The sequence below is a fragment of the Ricinus communis genome, chromosome 1, assembly GCF_019578655.1.
Source record: "Ricinus communis isolate WT05 ecotype wild-type chromosome 1, ASM1957865v1, whole genome shotgun sequence".
NCBI lineage: Eukaryota > Viridiplantae > Streptophyta > Magnoliopsida > Malpighiales > Euphorbiaceae > Ricinus > Ricinus communis.
The window spans coordinates 12553472-12573265 of record NC_063256.1 but is presented as its reverse complement, the minus strand read 5'-3'; the positions used below and the strand labels follow the sequence as shown (position 1 = coordinate 12573265).

The 19794-nt window shown below is 30.9% G+C and overlaps 1 protein-coding gene across 4 annotated transcripts; it reads left to right on the top strand.

The window, feature by feature from the left end:
* The first annotated feature begins 12734 nt into the window (after positions 1–12734).
* LOC8260468 (methionine aminopeptidase 2B) lies at positions 12735–19587 on the top strand. Of its 4 annotated transcripts, none has more exons than XM_048373169.1 (12): positions 12735–12943; positions 13419–13585; positions 14050–14083; positions 14169–14276; positions 14708–14807; positions 14886–15031; positions 15109–15200; positions 16268–16362; positions 17546–17642; positions 18273–18416; positions 18519–18736; positions 19246–19587. In XM_048373169.1, exons 2-12 carry the CDS (start codon positions 13435–13437, stop codon positions 19354–19356), a joined length of 1296 nt encoding a protein of 431 aa, XP_048229126.1. In that variant the 5' UTR covers positions 12735–12943; positions 13419–13434; the 3' UTR covers positions 19357–19587. The 4 variants fall into 4 exon arrangements, with proteins under 4 accessions (XP_048229126.1, XP_002529218.2, XP_048229107.1 ...); XM_002529172.4 differs by having other exon boundaries at positions 12737–12943; positions 13425–13585; positions 14047–14083; XM_048373150.1 differs by having other exon boundaries at positions 12737–12943; positions 13422–13585; positions 14047–14083.
* The last annotated feature ends 207 nt before the right edge of the window (positions 19588–19794 follow it).

Here is a 19794-nt window from a genome sequence, read left to right as displayed (position 1 = left end):
AATTAAGAAGACATTAAAAATATTTAATTTATTATTATTTGTAAGATATTATAAATAATTATAAAATATTAAAATTTTATTTAATTTTATCTATGAATTTAATTTACATTATTATTTAAAATCAAAATAATTATGACAACCGTACAACACCTAAATAAGAAGTTAATTTTTATAAAAATAAAAATATTTAATTAATATATAATATTAATTTTCATAATTTGTTCTATAATAATTGAAAATTTGAATTAAAAATTAAAAAAAAAAAAATAGAAGCAAAAACCTAAAGGCGCGGGACACACCCGCATATATGGTCCTACCTCCGACCCAAACTATAAGGTAGATCGAGGTGCAGGGTTTGTAGATCTAACTAATTATTTAAATTTTTTATGAGTTTTGAAAAGATAAATAAAGAAAAATCCTATAGATTTAATGATGAAAAAGACGTGAGATTTTCTTTTTCTTTAGTTATTAAATTTATGAAATTCTAAATAAATGAAGGGTAAGATGATAATTTTAACATTGGTTTGGTGTTTGTATTCTTTTTTTAAATTTAACATTCTCATTTTTTTTTAATTTTTTTATATTTCAACATATAAAGAGCGATACTTTTTATCAATGTATTATAATTAAATGGTTAAATACTTTAAATGATATTTCTCTTTCTCTCTCAATGTTTTTTTTTTTTCTCTTTCTCTTTTCTTTCCTTTTTTCTTTCTTATTCTTGTTTTCTTTTTTTCTTTCTCATTCCCACTAGAAATTATTTGACAAATTGCTAATAATCTCATAGTTAAATATTCTTTTTCTAGGAGTAATTTGGTAGGATATACCACTTTCTAGAAAATATAAATTTTAGTTTTTGTTTGAAATATATAGGAAAAATTCATTTTTGAAAAAAACTAGACAATCTAATGTTTTTTTTAGAGAGTTAAGTAAAATTTAATTAATCAATATATCTCTATTTAAGTACCTTAACAAGTGAAAATTATTATTTTTTTAATCAATTAAATCTAATAGCTAAGTATTAATTATATATTATTATTTTCTAAATTAATTCATTCCAATTAAATTTTAAGATGGTATAAATTGGATGAATTTTCTCTAGGATACTCCTAAATAGGTGAACATTTTCTGAGATCATGCTCTATAATGAACAATATTAATCTTTTCAAGTTTAATTCTTTGAACCTTTTTGGAAGTTTCATGAACTAGATTCTTAGAATTTGGAACAAATAATTGACCACATTCTCTAAGTTCTTGATCTTCGGTTTTTGAACCTTTTTTTTTCTTTCATAAAATACTTCAATTATTGTTAATTTACCCATGGAGAACAATATTTTAAACTGAAAATAAAAAATATTAACATTGCATAATATAATACAATTCTAAAAAACATCAAAACAATATGGAACTGCCACCACTTAAAGACTCTAAATAAATATATGAAATACTAATTTTATTATAAAGATCAAGAATAACTTTTTCAATTAAAAATATTGGCCTAATAGGAATTAGAGAATTTTTAAAAATGTCAATTTTTTAATATTTAAATCAGCATATATTACGTATTAAAATTTTCAGATTAAGATATTAATATTATATATTAAAAAGTTTAATGAGTGTTTATTAAGCATAGGAGTGATTTAGAGCCCTAGTTCTACTCTTATATATTAAAATTTTCAATATTATATTATTTATATATATTATAAAATATTTACATAAATTACATATCGAGATTAAGATATTAATATTATTATTAAAAAGTCTAATGAGTGTTTATTAAGCATAGGAGTGATTTAGAGCCCTAGTGATTGGGTTATTGTGCACCTAAATTAATTATACTTTTTGGAACAATTTCAAAGTGCATTTATACGCAAATTTATGAGTCGAAAATTATGTACAAACGTGGATCATAAAATTAAATTTGCAAAAGAAAATTTAAAATGAGTATTTTAAAATAGAAAAATACTCTTGTCCTTGAAGTTTATTGAAGTACATGATTTAAGCTCTTTAAATTAAATAATATATTATGACATCCTTTAGATTTATTAAAATATATTTGATCGACCCTTCAATTAAAAGTTGTCGTTAATTACTAATACAAAGACCATTATACTCTAATATAAATAATTGTAATAACACTTAGCCCTAACTCTAAATTGATATTTTCTTTTTGCAACTCTTTCTCTTTCAAGAATTCTTTATTTTTATGCAGTAGATTCTCTTGCACAATTATTGATAAGTCTATTATATAAATTTTTAGTTTGAAATATTTTATTTTAATAAAAAATTATTACATTATAGATATAAATTATAGATTAGACATTAATTGTGGCCCCTCATTTTTAGAAATTGTGATGTAAACCTTCTAAGGAAGAGAAGGATACACGCCAAGATCAATACTTATAAGGTTTGCCAAAAGATATTTGCGGAACTATCACCCTTATTTATAAACAAATAAGATCAATAACTATAATGGGATGAACTTAATTAATCCTAGAAACTAACAAGTTAATAGAATTAAATTAAGGTAGAAGTGAAATCAAAACCTAAACAATAAGCTTTAATCTCAAGAACACTTAAAGAAACTCTTTAAGCAAAAAACAAGGTTTTCTATTCAATCAAAGGAATATATGTGTTTGCCGAATTACATAACTCTATTTATAGAGTTTAAAATATATTAATCATAATCCTAGAATGACTAGGATATGTGGCCAAGATTCCTAAATAAATAAAACTTTGAATTAAAAGAAAAAAAAAACTCCTATTTTAACTTGGACTTGTTAAAAGAAAACTCCTAGTTTGACTTGGATTTTGATTTTGAATATTCAACCTTGGACTTGGGCTTTACATTTGGGCTTGAATTCAACATAAATCAGAGTTGATCTTCATGTCTTTACGTTGGGCTTTAATCCATGAATGAAATACAATTAATCAAAGTTAAATCTTGATCTTCTAAGTCCAACTCGCTATCCTTGCTTCTTGAATGCATCTTATCTATCACGTGGACCATGAAAGAACATATGGCAGCCTTGAATCTCTTGCTTCTAGCTCGTGTGATTGGACCCTCATACTTCAATGGATCCATTCGTAACTTGCTTGGTGGTAAAGGATCAGCCTTGATTTCATCAGAATGACTGATGATAAAGTAAAACAAGTAAGCTTATATGGTCCCTTACTTTGTTATTAACGATTTTTAACGGAAATCCATAATTTTTCAAATTAATTAATGGTAATTAGTTGCTTAGTTAATAGTAATCTATTAGTTTATTTAGACTACTATAAAAGGAATTTTGTCATTTTCATTTAATTTTGATTTCATGTAATTAGGGTTTAGCATATTTAGGGGTTTAGGTGAGTAGGGTTCTGAAGAATTAAGCCTCAGATATTTGGTAATTCTTCCAATTACGAGTAATTTCTGTTGGATTAAGTATATTTGTAAGTTAAGGTTTGTGTAAATTTTAGTAAGTAAACAGTCATGTTATGCAATTAATAGATTATTTTTTCAAGAAAACAACATATGCGGTTTGATCTTTCTTTGAGCATGCATATATAAATTCATATACACTAGAAGTGGAGTTTGATGGGAAGAAAAGAAGAATCTCTAATGGTGTGCCATATAAGTTTACCTTGTATGCTTTGATCAATGAATGTTATAAGTTGCTTAAGATCAATAGTAAGTTTAAAAATATGATAGCTGATAATGGGATTGTGTTGAGTACTGAAGTAGACATGAATGTAACGTATAAGGTGTGCTAGAAAAAACCATTCATTCCTATATGTGTTTATGAGAGTATTTATTCTATTGGCTGTGTGGGGGATAGAAAAGGAAACTGAGATTAGGCAGGATAAAGGGAAGGGGAAGATTAATAAAGAGACATGTGCTGGTTTTGATATAGATGGTATAAAGCTTGTTTTTAAATTAGAAAAAAATTATTCAGATGGAGAAGTAGTTGGTCATGGTGCAATTAGGACAAATAAACATAAGGAGATAACTGGTAATGATAATTTTAGCAATACCTCAATATTTAATATAGAGACAGGTCGAAGCGGTGGGGCAATTGATAAGCTTATAACTAAAGATGGAGGAAAAGTTAGAACTAACAAAAATAAAAGAGAATTTCTGAAACATTTTCTATATAATTTCACTAAAAAGAGTTTACAATATATAGATAAAGAATAATAAGATTCTTTAATCCTAGGGTCTAATATAATAAACATAATCAAATCCCTTAATACTAGGCATGTTATAGGAAGAAATATAACAACAATTACAATAAGAATATATACAACAATAATGAAAAATCTAGAGAGATAATCATGGGATATACAACTATATAAAATAATAAATAAGTAAATAAGAATATATTGACATCCCCTCCTCAAATTGATGCAGGCAAGTTTATTAATATTAATTTGCTACTATGAAACTTTTTTTGTTGGCGTATCTAAGCTTTTGTAATGACATCAACAATTTAAAGATCAATAGTAAGATAAGGAAGAATAATAACACTTCAAGTAAAGTACCTCCTTAATGTTGTGACAGTCCACCTCTATGTGCTTTGTACATTCATGATATATTAGATTGGCAACTATTTGAATGATACTAGTATTATCACCATAAAGTGAAGTAGGATCAATTTGAGAAAATCTAAGCTTGAAAAGAAGACCACGTAACCACATAATTTTAAAACAGGCTGCAAACATGGCTTTATACTTAGCTTTGTGGAAGATTTAGAGACACAGTCCTACTTTTACATATCCAAGAAATCAATGCATCTCTAAGAAAAATGCACCAGCATGTTGTAGACTCCATAGTATATGGGCATCCAACCTAATTTGTGTCATTATACGCAGTCAAATGAAAAGCAGATCTTGTAGGAAAAAAGAACCCACGCATAGGTAACCCAATTAAGTATTGAATAATGTGACTAACTGCAACAAGATGAAGATGTTGATGTGATTGCATAAATTTACTAACTATATGGACAATATATGAAATACAAGCCTTGTAATAGTTAGGCAGATAAGACTACCAACAAGTTGTCTATATAAGAATGGATTATGCAAAGCTCGCCTTCATCTTTCTAGTATTTCACATTCACCTGCATTAGTATATCAATGGTAGTAGCATTCTTTAAATCAATTAAATCAATGAGATCTTAGATATATTTATATTGATTTAAGAACAAACAATGATCTCGAGAGTGAACTTCTAGCCCTAAAAAATAGGTGAGATGCCCAAGATCTTTCATTTAAAATGTACCATACGTTATATTTTGAAGCTGAGTGATCAACCCCTTATCAGTACTAATGATGATAATATCATCAACATAAACTAAAAGAAAGGCCATAGCAATAGTTTTCTTATAAAAGAAGAGAGATGAATCATATTGACTTTGTGTGAAAGAGAAGTTGAGGTACAAACTTCTTAAACTAGGCTGTAGGTGCATATGCTTTAACCCATACAAAGGGTGCCTTAGCTTGCAAACTTCATGAGGAGCCGTCTTGACATACCAAGTGGAAGTTTCATGTAAATCTCTTCTTTAAGGTTCCTATTCAAGAAGGCATTTCTTACATTAATATGATGTAAAGGCTAAGATTTAGAGGATGCAATAGCGAGAATGGTTCTCACTGTGGTCATCTTAGCAATTGGTGCAAATGTTTCTTCATAGTCGAGGCCATATTCTTGTTTATTACCAAAAGCAATCAATCGAGCTTTGTGTCTATCTAAAGAGCCATTAGACTTAAGTTTCATAGTATAAACCCACTTATTACTAAAATATGTGGCTTAACATTTGGAGGATAAGAAATAATGTCCCAAAATATGATTTTCCTCAAGTGCTTGGAGTTCTGCTTCCATTACTTATTGTTAACACTCATATTCCATAGTCTGTTTATAAGAAGTGGGAATATAGATATAAAATAAAGTAGTAAACATAGCCACAAGGGTTGAAAAACCATACATATCTGGAGGTTTGTGAATTCTAGAACTTCTTTAAAGAGGAGGTGGATCATTGGAAATGGGTAGAACAAGATCAAATACCACAGGAAGATACACAAGAACCTCATTGAGACCTATAGAAGGATCAGATGCAAGAAGAGTGTCTACAATAAACATAATTAGGTTTAAATCTTTGTATCGATGTTGACAACTTAGGAAAATATGGTAAAATAGATAGATGAAGCCCTTTTTGTGCTAAAGAAGGGCTGATTTTTTTTTAAAAAAAAAGTTACATTCCTAGTGACATGACTTTGACAGGCATGAGGATCGTAGCAAAGAAAGCCTTTTTGGGCACCAGCATATCCTAAGAAAGCACATTTAGCGATTATGCGGTAAGTTTATTTCTCTCATGTGTAGGAAGGTGCACAAAACAAACACATCCAAAAATATAAAGATTAGAATATTTTTGTGTATGCTCAAATAAGCGAAAGTATGGAGAATCATTCTATAAGTTGGGTGATGACAATCTGTTAATCAAATAAAAAATATTAGACAAAGCTTCACATAAAAAATGAGAAGGAACGCAAGGCTCAATTAGAAGAGCTCAACAACATCAAGAAGATGATGATTCTTTCTTTCAACCATACTGTTTTGTTGTGGAGTAAAATGATAAGAACATTGAGATATGATCCCATGACTTTAAAGAAAAAACTGAAATTCAGTTGACATATATTCACCACCTGAATCAGATTACAAAATTTTTATTTTGGTAGAAAATTATGTTTCAACTAAAGTAAGAAATACTTTAAACACAAAAAAAAACCTCACTTTTAGACCAAAAAAATTATATCTAAGGAAAGCGAGTGAAATCATTGATAAATATGATAAAATTTTTGTAATTTTCATGACAAATTACAAATACAATCCCCATACATCAATATATACACATTCAAAAGGTTTGGTGGTGTAGGTTATGCAATGAAAAAGGAAGCGTTTTGCTTTTACTAAATTTGCAAGATGCATAATCAACAATATTATTATAAGAAGAAATCGACTTTTTATTTTCAAGTAAACCAGATTTAATCAAGACACTAAGAACATGAGAATTGGGTGTCTTAAATGCCTATGCCACACCTGATTATTACATTGAATAACATTAAAAGCAACATAATTTGACATTGAAGAAGGAGATAGAAGCAAATGAAAGAGACGTCCCATTTTAGTCCCTACACGAACATCTTCCCGAATACTTGATCTTGCATAAGACAACCATACTTTGAAAATTGAATAATACATTCATTGTCAACTACTTGGCTAACATATATAAGATTAATGGACAACTTAAGAGGCATAAAAACAATATCTAAAAAGGCTAAAATATCACCAATAACTATTATAGGTTAGGAATTACCATCAGTAGTATGAATATAAAAATTTGCTTTATATCTTTTAACATTATTTAGAGGTAAGGCAATGTTGGTCATGTGATTGGAAGCACCAAAATCAAAACACTAGACCTAGGAGCATAATTTTTACTATACAAAATGCCTAAAGTAGTAAAGGCAGTAACTATTATTTGTTGGACCGTTTAAGGAGTAATAAAAAATTGACAAGGACTATGAGAACTAGAGAAACCAACCGAGACTTTGTAGGTAGTTTCAATTTTTTTTGGAGGCCGAGTTGAACAATCTTTGATGATATGCCCTGTTTTCTTATAATAATTACAGATTTTCTTAGTATAATTAGTGGCAATGTACCCAAATTCTTTACAACTATAATATTGGACATTAGTCATATCTCTACCTCCTTTAAACTTCTCTTGAGCAGCGTAGGCAACAAGAATTGGAGTAGAATTTTGAGCTTTTTGCTCCATGACAACCCATGTAATGAGCCACTGTTCTTCCCTAAAAAGCTCTCTAATAAAAATATCCAATAAAGGAACTGGATTTATGTTTATCAGGTTGGATATGCTTACTTCAAACTCCCCCCTTAACTTCATTAACTAGTCATGCTTGCTAGTCTCATGCACACTTTGGATAGCAATGAGTCCTTCGGGAGGTATACTTGCGCATACAATATCATTGTACTCAGCCTGGAGATTCCCAAAGGAAGAGTAAAGCTCTTGGATTTTCATACTCCCTTAACTGAGTTGACCCAACTCGATTTCCAATTGAAACCATCGTGTTGCGTTGCTTTGGTTGTAAATTTTTTCAAGTAACCCCACATTTCTCTAGAGGTCTTATAAGGCTTGAGGTTGAGAAGTATGGAGGGTTCCATACTTCCAAGGATCCAAGACATAATATGAGCATCCTTCACCTCCCATTTCATATATTTTTCCTCCTTTTTGCTGTGAGGTGTAGGATCTATCCCATTAATATGACTCCATAATTCCTTTCCCTTAATAAAGATCTAAAATTGAAATGCCTAAGGAGAATAGTTCTTGCCATAAAATCAAACAAGAAAATATTCAGATCGTTCCAAGACATGATTCAACTAGAAAAAATAACTAAGATATCGGGTCCAAGAAAACATAATAGAAGAAAACAAGAGAAAAGAGAAAACAAGAACAAAACACTAAGATCTTGAAGTTAGACAATGAACAAGACACAAGATGAAATAATCTCAAAATTTTAACTCTGATACCATAATAAAATAAAAGAGAATTTTCGAAATATTTTCTATGTTAGTTCACTAAAAAGAGTTTATAATCTATAAACAAAGAGAATAATCAAATCCCTTAATCCTAGGGTATAAAATAGTAAGTACAATCAAATCCCTTAATTCTAAGCCTATTATAGGAAGAAATACAACAACAATTATAATAAGAATATATATAATAATAACAAGAAATCTTAGAGAAGTAATTAAAGGATAAACAACTATATAAAAAACTAAATAAGTAAAGAAGAATATATTGACAAGAATTAGAGGTGGTAGTTTTTCTAAAATTGAAATTATAAAAGGTCAAGGTGGGGTTTTAAGAGTAGAAGTAAAATAAGAACAAGGTTAAGAGTCCAAATTGAACCAATAGTTAATGAGGGCAACAATATAGCTAATGATCCTAAGTTTTCTAATGATGAATAAAATTTGACAAATGATAACAAATGATGAAAGCCGGGATTACAATTGCCAAGTTAATAATGAGATTGCTGATAAAAATGATAGCTTTAATGATGTTGAATCAGACAAGTCTAAAGACTTCAACAACAGTTTAAAAGAAGATGTATTTGATGGGAATAGGAAGAGAAGAAGAAAGAAGTCTCATGTTGATCTTTTTAAAGGTATATTCTCTAAGCCTTTTCAGACTACTGCAGTCGATGATATTATATTTGAAATGGGCCAAGTTTTTAATGACATTGATGCATTTAGAGATGTATTTACAAATTATTCAATTAAAGGTGGATATATATTGTTGAAGCAAAAAAATGAGCTTGGTAGGGTGACTGCATTATGTGCAGAAGATAATGTCCTTGGAGAATTCTGCTTCATTGCTGTAAGACAAAAAAACTTTCATGGTGAAAATATTGAATGATATACGTACTTATACCAGACCAATGAGAATAAGAATCCTAATGCTATAATAAAGTGGATTGCAATTAAAGGATAAATTGAGTGCAGACCCAAGTATGAGCCATGAGTTGATGCAAAAAGAACTAATAAATGGCTAGGATATTAATAGCAATTGCATAGAACAAGATGTAAGGCCAAAGAAGAGAATGAAGGGACACATATTGATTCTTATAGCAAGCTAAAAAAGTACATTCAATACTTAAAAATTCATAATCCTAGGATGGTTATGAAATTAGATTTTCAAGAGCAACAGCCTTAATGAGCCACCAGTTTTCAAAAGAGTCTTCATTATGTTTGGTGCATTGAAAAAGTATTTTTTAGAAGGTTGTAGGCCTTTTTTAGGACTTGATGGAACTCAATTGAAGGGCCCTTTTAGAGGCTGTCTATTAGTGGTAGTTACTTTGGATGGTAATAGAGGTTGATTCCAGTTGCATTTGCAATTGTGGAATTAACATGGAAAATAAGTTAGTCATGGTTTTTGAATATTTTACAATAAAATTTGGTGGTTCAAATTCTGGCATCTCTTACATTTTTTATCAGATAGGTAAAAGGTAATAGGAATTCTATAATACACTTTAATTCTTCTTTTTTTTTACTATTTGTTGAGCTTGTTGCATTCTCTTTAATTGCAAGGGCTGATAGACGTAACTAATCAAGTCTTCCTATCAACATTTCACAGATTTTGTTAATATCATCTTTTCATGAACTATAAGAAACGTTTTCCAAGCTTGACAGTTAGGAAAGATTTTTGGTAGGCTGCAAGAACAACAATTGGGTTTCAGTTTTGGCAAGTAATGAATAAATTAAAGCAGAAAGATGGTGGTGAAGCATATGAATGGCTGTTAAGTATACTACTTCATCAGTGGAGTAGACATGCCTTTTTTCTAAAGCTAAGAATGACCACCTACAAACAACATAACTAAGTCCTTTAACTCTTGGGTGTTGAAGAGAAGGGCCTACAAATTGTGGAGTTAATTGATGCACTTAGGCATAAATATATGGTCAAATTCCATTATAAATATGCTATGGGTTGTTTTGGAGGGTAAATTAGTTCTAGCTGCATTTAGATAAATTAATAAGCTTATTTTGGACAATAGAATTTGTAGGCTACTTTTAAGGAGAAATGATGAATGTAAAGTGAATTAGGGCAAACCAAAGTTTGCAATGAACACGAGAACTAAGAGTTGTACTTGCAAATGGTGGAATATTAGTGGTATGCTAAGCATGTTGCTATATGTATAGTGTATAAAAGAGTCAAAACTAGAGACTATTGTAGTGACTATTACACTGTTAGCAAGTACATCAAGGCATATGAAGGCATTATTCATCCCATGCCTAACTGTGATTTAGAGCGGAATGATCCTGCATATATGATATTGCCACCTCCCTTAAAAGAACTTCCTGGCAGATCTAAGAAAACAAGGAGAAGGGATCATCGAGAAGCAACTCTTTCAACAATTAGGAAAAGATCTCGCACAGTTAGGCGTGTTAACTATAACCAACTGGGACACAATAAGAAGAGCTGTCAAAGAAGTGCACATAACAGTAGGGTATGTGAATAGCCGTTTAACTTATTTTTTATGCACCTCTTAATTTTACATTGAATGTTTATTTACTTTCAATTAAACTTTACAGGCATTAAACAATATACCAGCAAATGCAAGTACAAGTTAATATGCAATTGAAGTGGTAAGGGTCGCGGTAGAGGCTAAAAGGAAAAACCAACACTGCAAGAAGGCATGAAAAAGGTTAATCTAACTAGAGAGGAAACCAACACTCAATAAAGCAAAAATAGACATTAGTAAATATGCAAAATTGCATAAACGAGGATGTTTTTTGGAACTTATTTTATGGATCTAGTCATATTTTGTTTCTATTTTTGTTGGATGCTAATATATGGTTCAGATCTTTTGATATTCACATAGATAGATTTTCTTATTTATATATACTTTGAGCCTTAATGATCGCTTTACTCACATTTACTCCTTATAATGAGTTAATGAAACTAGTAGCAATATTTAGTTATAATTTATTTCCATTATATGTCAAATCATCACTTTATATTGTTACTTAGCATATATTAAAGATTTAAGCACTTCCTAATATTACTATTGCAACTCAATAAGCAACAATCTTAGTGCATATACTTCACTGAGAAAATTACTTTCATTCCCTTCAAAGTGCAATAACTACTATAATTCAATACATAAACAAACTCAAAGATATTTTAGCATTACAATTTCTAAATAATTACCAGCATTACAGACTCCAAATAATTACCACCATTATAATCATAAAGATCACAAAGACTAACAAAATCAAACACATAATATTGATTTTAAGTAAAATAGATTCATTTTAAACAAATCAATATTTCCTAATAGTTTCCTATTTTCTACCTTAATCTCAATCAAGGCTTATTTATACTCTATTACCTTCTCCTTCAACTCCTCAATCAAACCATACAAAATCATTTGCCTCCATATTGTATCACTGCTTTGAAAGCTTTGGCCACTATTGCTTATTGACCTTTATCTGTAAGTATTGCAGGTATACACTAACCAGGCCAAAAGCACATTTATTTTCCTTGCAATAATAGTAGAGTCGATTCTTGTTTAAATGAGTCTTAGAAATTTGAACCCCAACCCTTTTTCCACCACCACAACTGATATTCTTATACATTCCTTTCATTATGTTATTACTTGCACTTACTGTAGACATCTTTAAATCTTCGCCCCTAAATCAAAATAAGAAGAATTCCTTTTGCCATGCAAATAAATTAAATGGAAATAAAGAACAATGAGGATGTTTAATTACAAAAAAAAAAAGAATTTATCAACTAGAGCAAGAAAATTCTAATATATGTTAAAGAGAAAAGAAAAAAGGAACTTCCTATATTAAGTAGAGATTTGAAGTTGATCTTTTACTTTTATTCAAGTTCTTGCAAGGTTAGTTTAGAAATTTTAAAAATAAACAAAACATTGACTCTTACTAACGTTATTGACTGCTTTTATTTTTTAACGAATGGGCTAGATCATTGCTAGAATCAAACTTAAGGGGTGTCATAGTGTATTATTAAATCTAGGAGATCGAATCGTGTATTTCAATAAACCTCAAGGGTTAGGGTATTTTACCCCTTAAAAAACCAAGTTTAGCTCCAAATAGCTTAGCTAATAAGACGGTCTAGGCATCGGGAGGGGCTTCACTTAAGTAGATCAAAGCCCGCAACAAACAGTGGGTTCTTCTATGCAAAAAGGGGCATACATTTGTTGGCCCATATAGGCTATAGCAGCGTCTCTGTCTGCCAGGACAGGTTTTATGTTTTCACTTTGCATTGAACCTTTTTATTAGGAAAGGGAGACTTCCCCTTCTTGGTTTCTTGCTGCGTTAGCTTTTCCGATTTTTGAAGTTTTGATCTTTTCAGGATTGCAGGTATCAATTTCCTTGCTTTCTTTTGAAATTTGATATATTTATGTCTCCCTCTCTTGTAGATTTTAGCTCAGGAATCCCAGTTCTTTTTTTCACATTTATTGGGTCTTTTTTTTTTTCTTTTAATCTTATCATTTTCTGGGTTGGGTTTTATTTTGGATGCTTTACCTTTGAATATACTCAGAGTAGAGTTTGGGCGAGTTGTTGATAAGATAGGGTGTAACTTTAAAGGCATTTCAGGAAGCAAAAATAAAAAATAAAAATAAAAAGGTTTATTTATGAATCAAAGAAAGCTGGAAAACTCATAATTTATTAGGGTTTTAGGTTTTAGGTTTTAGTTCAAGTTTTATATTTCTATTGAATAGTTGAGAATAGCTTTCCACTTATGACTTTTTTTTTATGACATATATTTTAATTTTTGTTTAATTTGTTAGCATAACATTTAATTCTTTGCAACGTAAATTTTTTTTTTGGATAGAAGCAGGTCTCCATCAATGGCAGATGAAAAAGTGGACAAACAAGTCCCTATTGAAGAAAATGGGGCTGAAGCAGAAAATGGGGCTCCAGCGCCTTCAGTAAGCAATGAAAACGATGAATCCTCTGACCTTTCTACTGCTATGCCAAAAGATGAAGATGAGGGGAAAGGTGATTTCTCTTATAAGGTGTTATTAATCCTCATTAAGTTGCCTTTTTTTTTTTTTTTGTCATTTTTAATTATTTTCCATGAACTATATATCTTACATGGAAAAGAGTTGGCCGAGATATTTTTCTTCTTTGGGTATAGCTGTGTCTTTGACAAAGAACAACCTTATTGTGTGCTGATAAGTACGTGTCTTTGGGAGATATAATATAAGAAAGAAACATGGTCACTCTCGATGTCTGTTAATTGTTAATCTGGCTCTTATTCTCAATGTTTTCAGTGCTTGCCTTGTGGTTTCCATTTGTATTAGTTGCATTTCTGATTGAGATTCAAAATTTGTTGTCATATTATTTATTGAACATGGCACATTATAAAAAAGAAGGTGACTGAATGATTTCATCCTCACAAGAATTTCATGCTATGTTGATAATGCATCTCTATGCATCTGAAAATTGTTTTCTTGCAGAAGTTTCAAAGAAGAAAAAGAAGAAAAATAAAAGCAAGTGAGGAAATTTTTATATCTTTGATACATGTTCCATGTTAATCTTTTCAGTGTATGCTCAACAATGTTGCATTTATATTCCATAGGAAAAAGAAGGAATTGCCACAGCAGACAGATCCACCCTCTGTTCCTGTTATTGAGCTTTTCCCATCCGGAGAGTTTCCTGAGGGTGAAATTCAACAATACAAAGATGAGTAAGTATATGCTGTTTTTCCTTTATTTAAGGTCTTGTGAAATTCATACTCGAAGTAGTATTTGCCTTGATATTGCTCCACTTATTTATGCTGGAGGAATTTTATAAGTATAGGCCCAAATGTGCATGGGAAGTAGCAAAGTCCTTTGCCATTCTTACATTGATCGAAAATTATCTCAATAATGTTGATAATTGATACTCTAACTGGTTATTCCTTATTTGAGTGCAAAAGCAACTGAGCAAGCTGGTTTAACTTCAATGATTGAGGAAAAGGGCCTTCTTTTAGATTATGACAGCGAAGTCACCATTGTCAATGAAATTCCTTGCCTCCCCCTAACATTGAATAAGTATCATCATTTGTGTTTAAGTGTAAGGTCTGCATCTTTTATCCTCTGTCTGTGTTGGACTATTCATTGTAACATTATGTTTCAGTAATTTATGGAGGACTACCTCTGAAGAGAAGAGAGAGCTGGAGCGTCTTGAGAAGCCCATTTACAATTCAGTTCGTCAAGCAGCTGAAGTTCATCGTCAGGTTAGTTCTAAGTTGTATGTAACTATGCTACTTAACATATTGTGACATCTGCTTGGCTTTTTGTTTACTTGGTATTAGGTTCGGAAGTACATCAAAAGCATCTTGAAGCCTGGGATGTTAATGACTGACTTATGCGAGACCTTGGAGAATACAGTCCGTAAATTAATATCAGAGAATGGTCTGCAAGCAGGCATTGCATTCCCTACTGGATGTTCTCTGAATTGGTGAGCATCTCCTAAGAACATGATTAAATTCAATAGTTTCCTTATGCTGTATCTTTATTGAAGTTTTTTATTTATAGGGTTGCTGCTCATTGGACCCCAAATTCAGGGGATAAAACCGTGCTTCAGTATGATGATGTCATGAAGTTGGATTTTGGAACTCATATTGATGGTAAATATTACTTAACTCTTAGGGTCTGTTTGGTTTAGATGATCAGTAAAGCTGGTAGCTGATAGCCGGTAGTTAATAGCAGGTACCTGATTCATATAAGTGTTTAGTAAAATATATTTGAATTGTTGTTGTTAGTATGTAAAATAACCAACACGGGTGAGATTTACATGTATAACTTAATTTATTATGTATCATACAGATAAAAAGTATAAATAAAAAAATAAATAAAAGAATAATACTAATAAAACATTTACCAATATAAAATGTTATAAAAAAGATATCTAGTTATTTTTCAATTTTTATAAAGCTATTTGATCAATCACATACATTACATATCTTAAGTATTTTTAGTTTATTCTTATATTGAATAACTAATAAAGATGCAAAATTCTTTATTAAAAATATTTGAACCTATCGTATTATTTATTGATTCATTTAATACTATCGTATTATTCATTGATTCATTTAATAAACTAATCTGCATACCGTAAAACTTAACAAATGAAAAACAATAAGACAAAAGAAAATCCAAGTTTAATTCGAGAAAATATAATGGAGTTAATATAAACAAATAGTTCTTATTAGTAAAACAAAAAGTTAGAAATGGCCAAGTGTCATTAACATAACCAAATAGAGGAGCTTTTTGAGAAAAGTAAAAACGGTTTTATTTTTAAGTTGAACGGGCCTAAGACAAACTTAAAAGATAATAACATGTAATTTATTGGTTTTCATCTCATAAAATATGAGGGTATTTATGTCTTATATATGAGAGTTTTATCAACTGTTTTGAAAAAGCTATAAAGAGTAGCCGATTATATCAGCTGCTGTTTGGACTTTTATCAGCTACCAGTAGCTGAAATTTTTAATCTTTACCAAACGGGTGTAAGTCAGCTGTTGAGAACAAATCAGCTATCAGCTGCTCTCAACAGCTGAACCAAACACCCTTTTATTATTTTATTTTACCTATACTGATGTTGGCATTAAATTTGACGCAATATTCTTTTTTTTTTTTTCTTTTTTTTTTAACTTGAGGCCCTTATTGGAAAGTTGTGTTTGTTGATTTGCAGGTTATATCGTGGACTGTGCATTTACAGTGGCATTCAACCCTATGTTTGACCCACTATTAGAAGCTTCACGTGAAGCAACCAACACTGGTATCAAGGTGATATAACAATTGTCCCTACATTTAAAATCTATCTATTTGGTTCTGTGAAGTAAAAAGAAAAGGATCTACTTTCATCCGATTCTCACTTTTGAAGAATTGGGGATTTTCTTTCACAAGCTTATATTCTGTAGAGGAAAGCCATAGCCTTTAAGTCAATTAATCAACCGTCTTGATAGCTTTTCTAAGAGTTTAAGAGTCTTGAATTTGTTTTCTTCATGTACTCATTATAAGGGAAGCTTGGGTGTTTACAATTACCTAAGTAATCTAGTGTTTTTTCTTTTTCCTTCCTTCAATTTGGACATAGGATATTGAATGTTTGAATTGCTTTGAAGGTGTGTTGACAATTGTGCAATTTCTCTTTATTTTTTTTTTGCTTGTACTTGCACACTGATTCTTCTTTTTTATTATTTTTTTTTCTAAAAAAATGTGAAATTACTTATATTTTCCAGCAGGTCCGGTTCCCCATCCCTAGACAGCTACTGAGTTTTGTTGTTGTTTTGTCTTCATAGATGCAATATGTTCATCTGTGCTGATTTCTTTTTGGCAACAAGCTCGTAACTTTCTTTTGCATGGATTTTATGTTCTATTTTGTATCTTCATCTGCCAACTGTATGGTTGATTTGAATAAAGTTGGATGAAAGCAAAGAGAGGAAGTTAGAATAGTAGCTTCTTCTTAATTTTTTGGAGAGACTACTGGGTTTCTCCTTCTTATAGTCCTTTTTCTCTGGACTAACCAGCGCATCTGTTCATTATTGGTCCATTACTTTCAGTTCTTTATATTTCCTTTCACTCACCAAAATGAAGGGGAAGAAATTTTCTTTTTCCTCTTTTACCTTGCCTTCTCCTTATTTCTTTTTTCTTTTTCTCATATCCTCCTGTTTTCTCCCTTTCCCAAAAACTCACATTACTTTTTAGCTATGGTCTAAGAGAACCCATCTCACTAACACCTCTTAATATTTAGAAAGGAATGTAGCATGTTTGATACATCCTACCTCATTATCTATTGATAACTTTCTAAATCTGGTATCACCGATTGAAATTTAGCAAGTCTTGAAAAATTAAAGCATCATTGGACATGTAAATTTCTGAATTTGAATTTTACACAACTCTGAAGACCATGGTACTTGTACTCAATTAATTGCACTGAAGGCCATACGCTCATCACAATTTGATTGTTTAGGAAGCTGGGATTGATGTTCGTCTTTGTGATGTTGGTGCTGCCATACAAGAGGTCATGGAATCATATGAGGTTGAAATTAATGGAAAGGTGTTTCAAGGTATGATGTTTCTTTGAGTTGTAAATGGTTGTATGCACTCTTCATGGTTAGAATATTTTTCGTCTGGGTTTGAGTCTACATTGTTATGCAAAAACTGCTTTCTCCTACATTTGTACATGTGATTTCTGCTTTAATTTCTCAATTAGAATTCAGAGTGTTTGGCTGCTGGATTATATATATTCCACCACTTGACTAGTTCTCCAAAGTTTTAGGTTATCTGGTTTGTTGAAGTTCCAATCTAGGTTTCGCTATTCCAATTCTACCATATTAGATTTAACTATTTTTAGTTTGCAACTATCTTTTTTGAATGCAAACATTGTAATACCAGTATTAATACTTTTCATATTATTGAAGATTTCTACATTAACTTTTTTTTTTTGGCACATTTGATTTTGCTTTATGCTTCAAGCTTTCAAAAATAGATATAGGTTAAGTAATTAAGTTCTATCCCTTAATATGCTGTTGAGGGATTCTGCTGTCACTTTGAAATCAATAGCACTCTTTTGGCTTTTTAAAAAAAAAGATGGTTTGACAATGAATTTGCTCTTATACTACATAAACTGGGAATTTATTATTATACCACCAGTTCACATGACATCTTTGACCTGGAGTTGAAAATGTCATTGGCAGTTAAAAGCATTCGAAATTTGAATGGACACAGCATTGGCCGCTATCAGATCCATGCTGGAAAATCTGTTCCGATTGTGAAAGGAGGGGAGCAGACAAAAATGGAAGAGGGCGAATTCTTTGCAATTGAAACATTTGCATCAACAGGTAATAATAGTTGCATTCGTCAGGAATTTATTCTATCTTTTGAAAAATAAGGGAGTTAGCAGCATAGTTCTAGGATAATTAATCTCTTAGTTCTGTGTGTAGGAAAGGGATATGTCAGAGAAGATTTAGAGTGCAGCCATTACATGAAAAATTTTGATGTTGGCCATATCCCACTGAGAGTGCCAAGGGCAAAGCAACTGCTAGCAACAATCAACAAGAACTTCTCAACATTAGCCTTCTGCAGACGGTATTTAGACCGCCTAGGGGAGACTAAATATTTGATGGCATTAAAGAACTTATGTGATACTGGCATAATTCAGGTACTACTCTCATAATTAGCTCTAGTAATATTGTTTTTAGAATTTGTAATTTCTCTATGATAAGTGAAATACTTGTGTGATGTTTTATGTTAACATAGAATTCCCACTATGCAAACTAGTCAGTTTACCTTTACTGTGCTGTGCTGATACTTTTCCTTGACAACATTTTCCGTTAATTTGTTAAGAGAATCTTCTCTTTTTTCTTTTGTCCTTTTTTTATTTTATACAGTAGGATATTAGTATCAATTAATCTGTTTATGATAATTTTATCTGTCAGGGTGCATTGAATCTTTCAATAATTTAAATCATCTCATGTTCTTCGAAACAATCTAGAGGTAAAAGGGGAGTAAGACATAAACATGTTAACATGGTTTTTAAAGTTGTTTTGTCTAAAGTTTGTGGCAGACTTGCAACAGTTATCCGTTTACTAGGAACCTTATCTTTTTTTAATTTGTTGCTGTGTTGTGAATATTCACATTTTTTTCTTCTTCTTGTCCTGTCTTTTGCAGCCTTATCCTCCTCTCTGTGATATCAAGGGCAGCTATGTATCCCAGTTTGAGCACACTATCTTGTTACGGCCGACCTGCAAAGAAGTTATATCCAGAGGAGATGACTATTAGAGTGGATGAAGTTTCAATTTTGGTGAATGCCTTCTTGTTGCGGCACCGCCATGAATGTAAAAGTTTCAGCTGAACCTAAAATTTTACATTCTGTCTTATAATTGTTGGTTTCCCTAAAGTTGCTGAAGTCTTGAAAAAGAGAAGAAAAACGGTTGAAAGAATATTTGAATATGTATCACTATTTTAGTGGCCTTTAGGCCTTAGCTATAAATCTGAAGAAGAGATTTTCCAGCCATAGTTTGTCCTACAGGTGCCTCTATTTGCCCTTCTGATGTGAAAAATGAGATTTCTCAAGGTGATAAGTAGCTTAATAATCTAAGAAACTTTCAGAAGCAGTCTGGATTGAAGAAATTAAGGAGGTCACTCATCTATCCATTGGAGTTAATAGAGAGTGCAATTCTTAGAACAGAGTTTCATTTTCTCCTCTGATGCACAAGA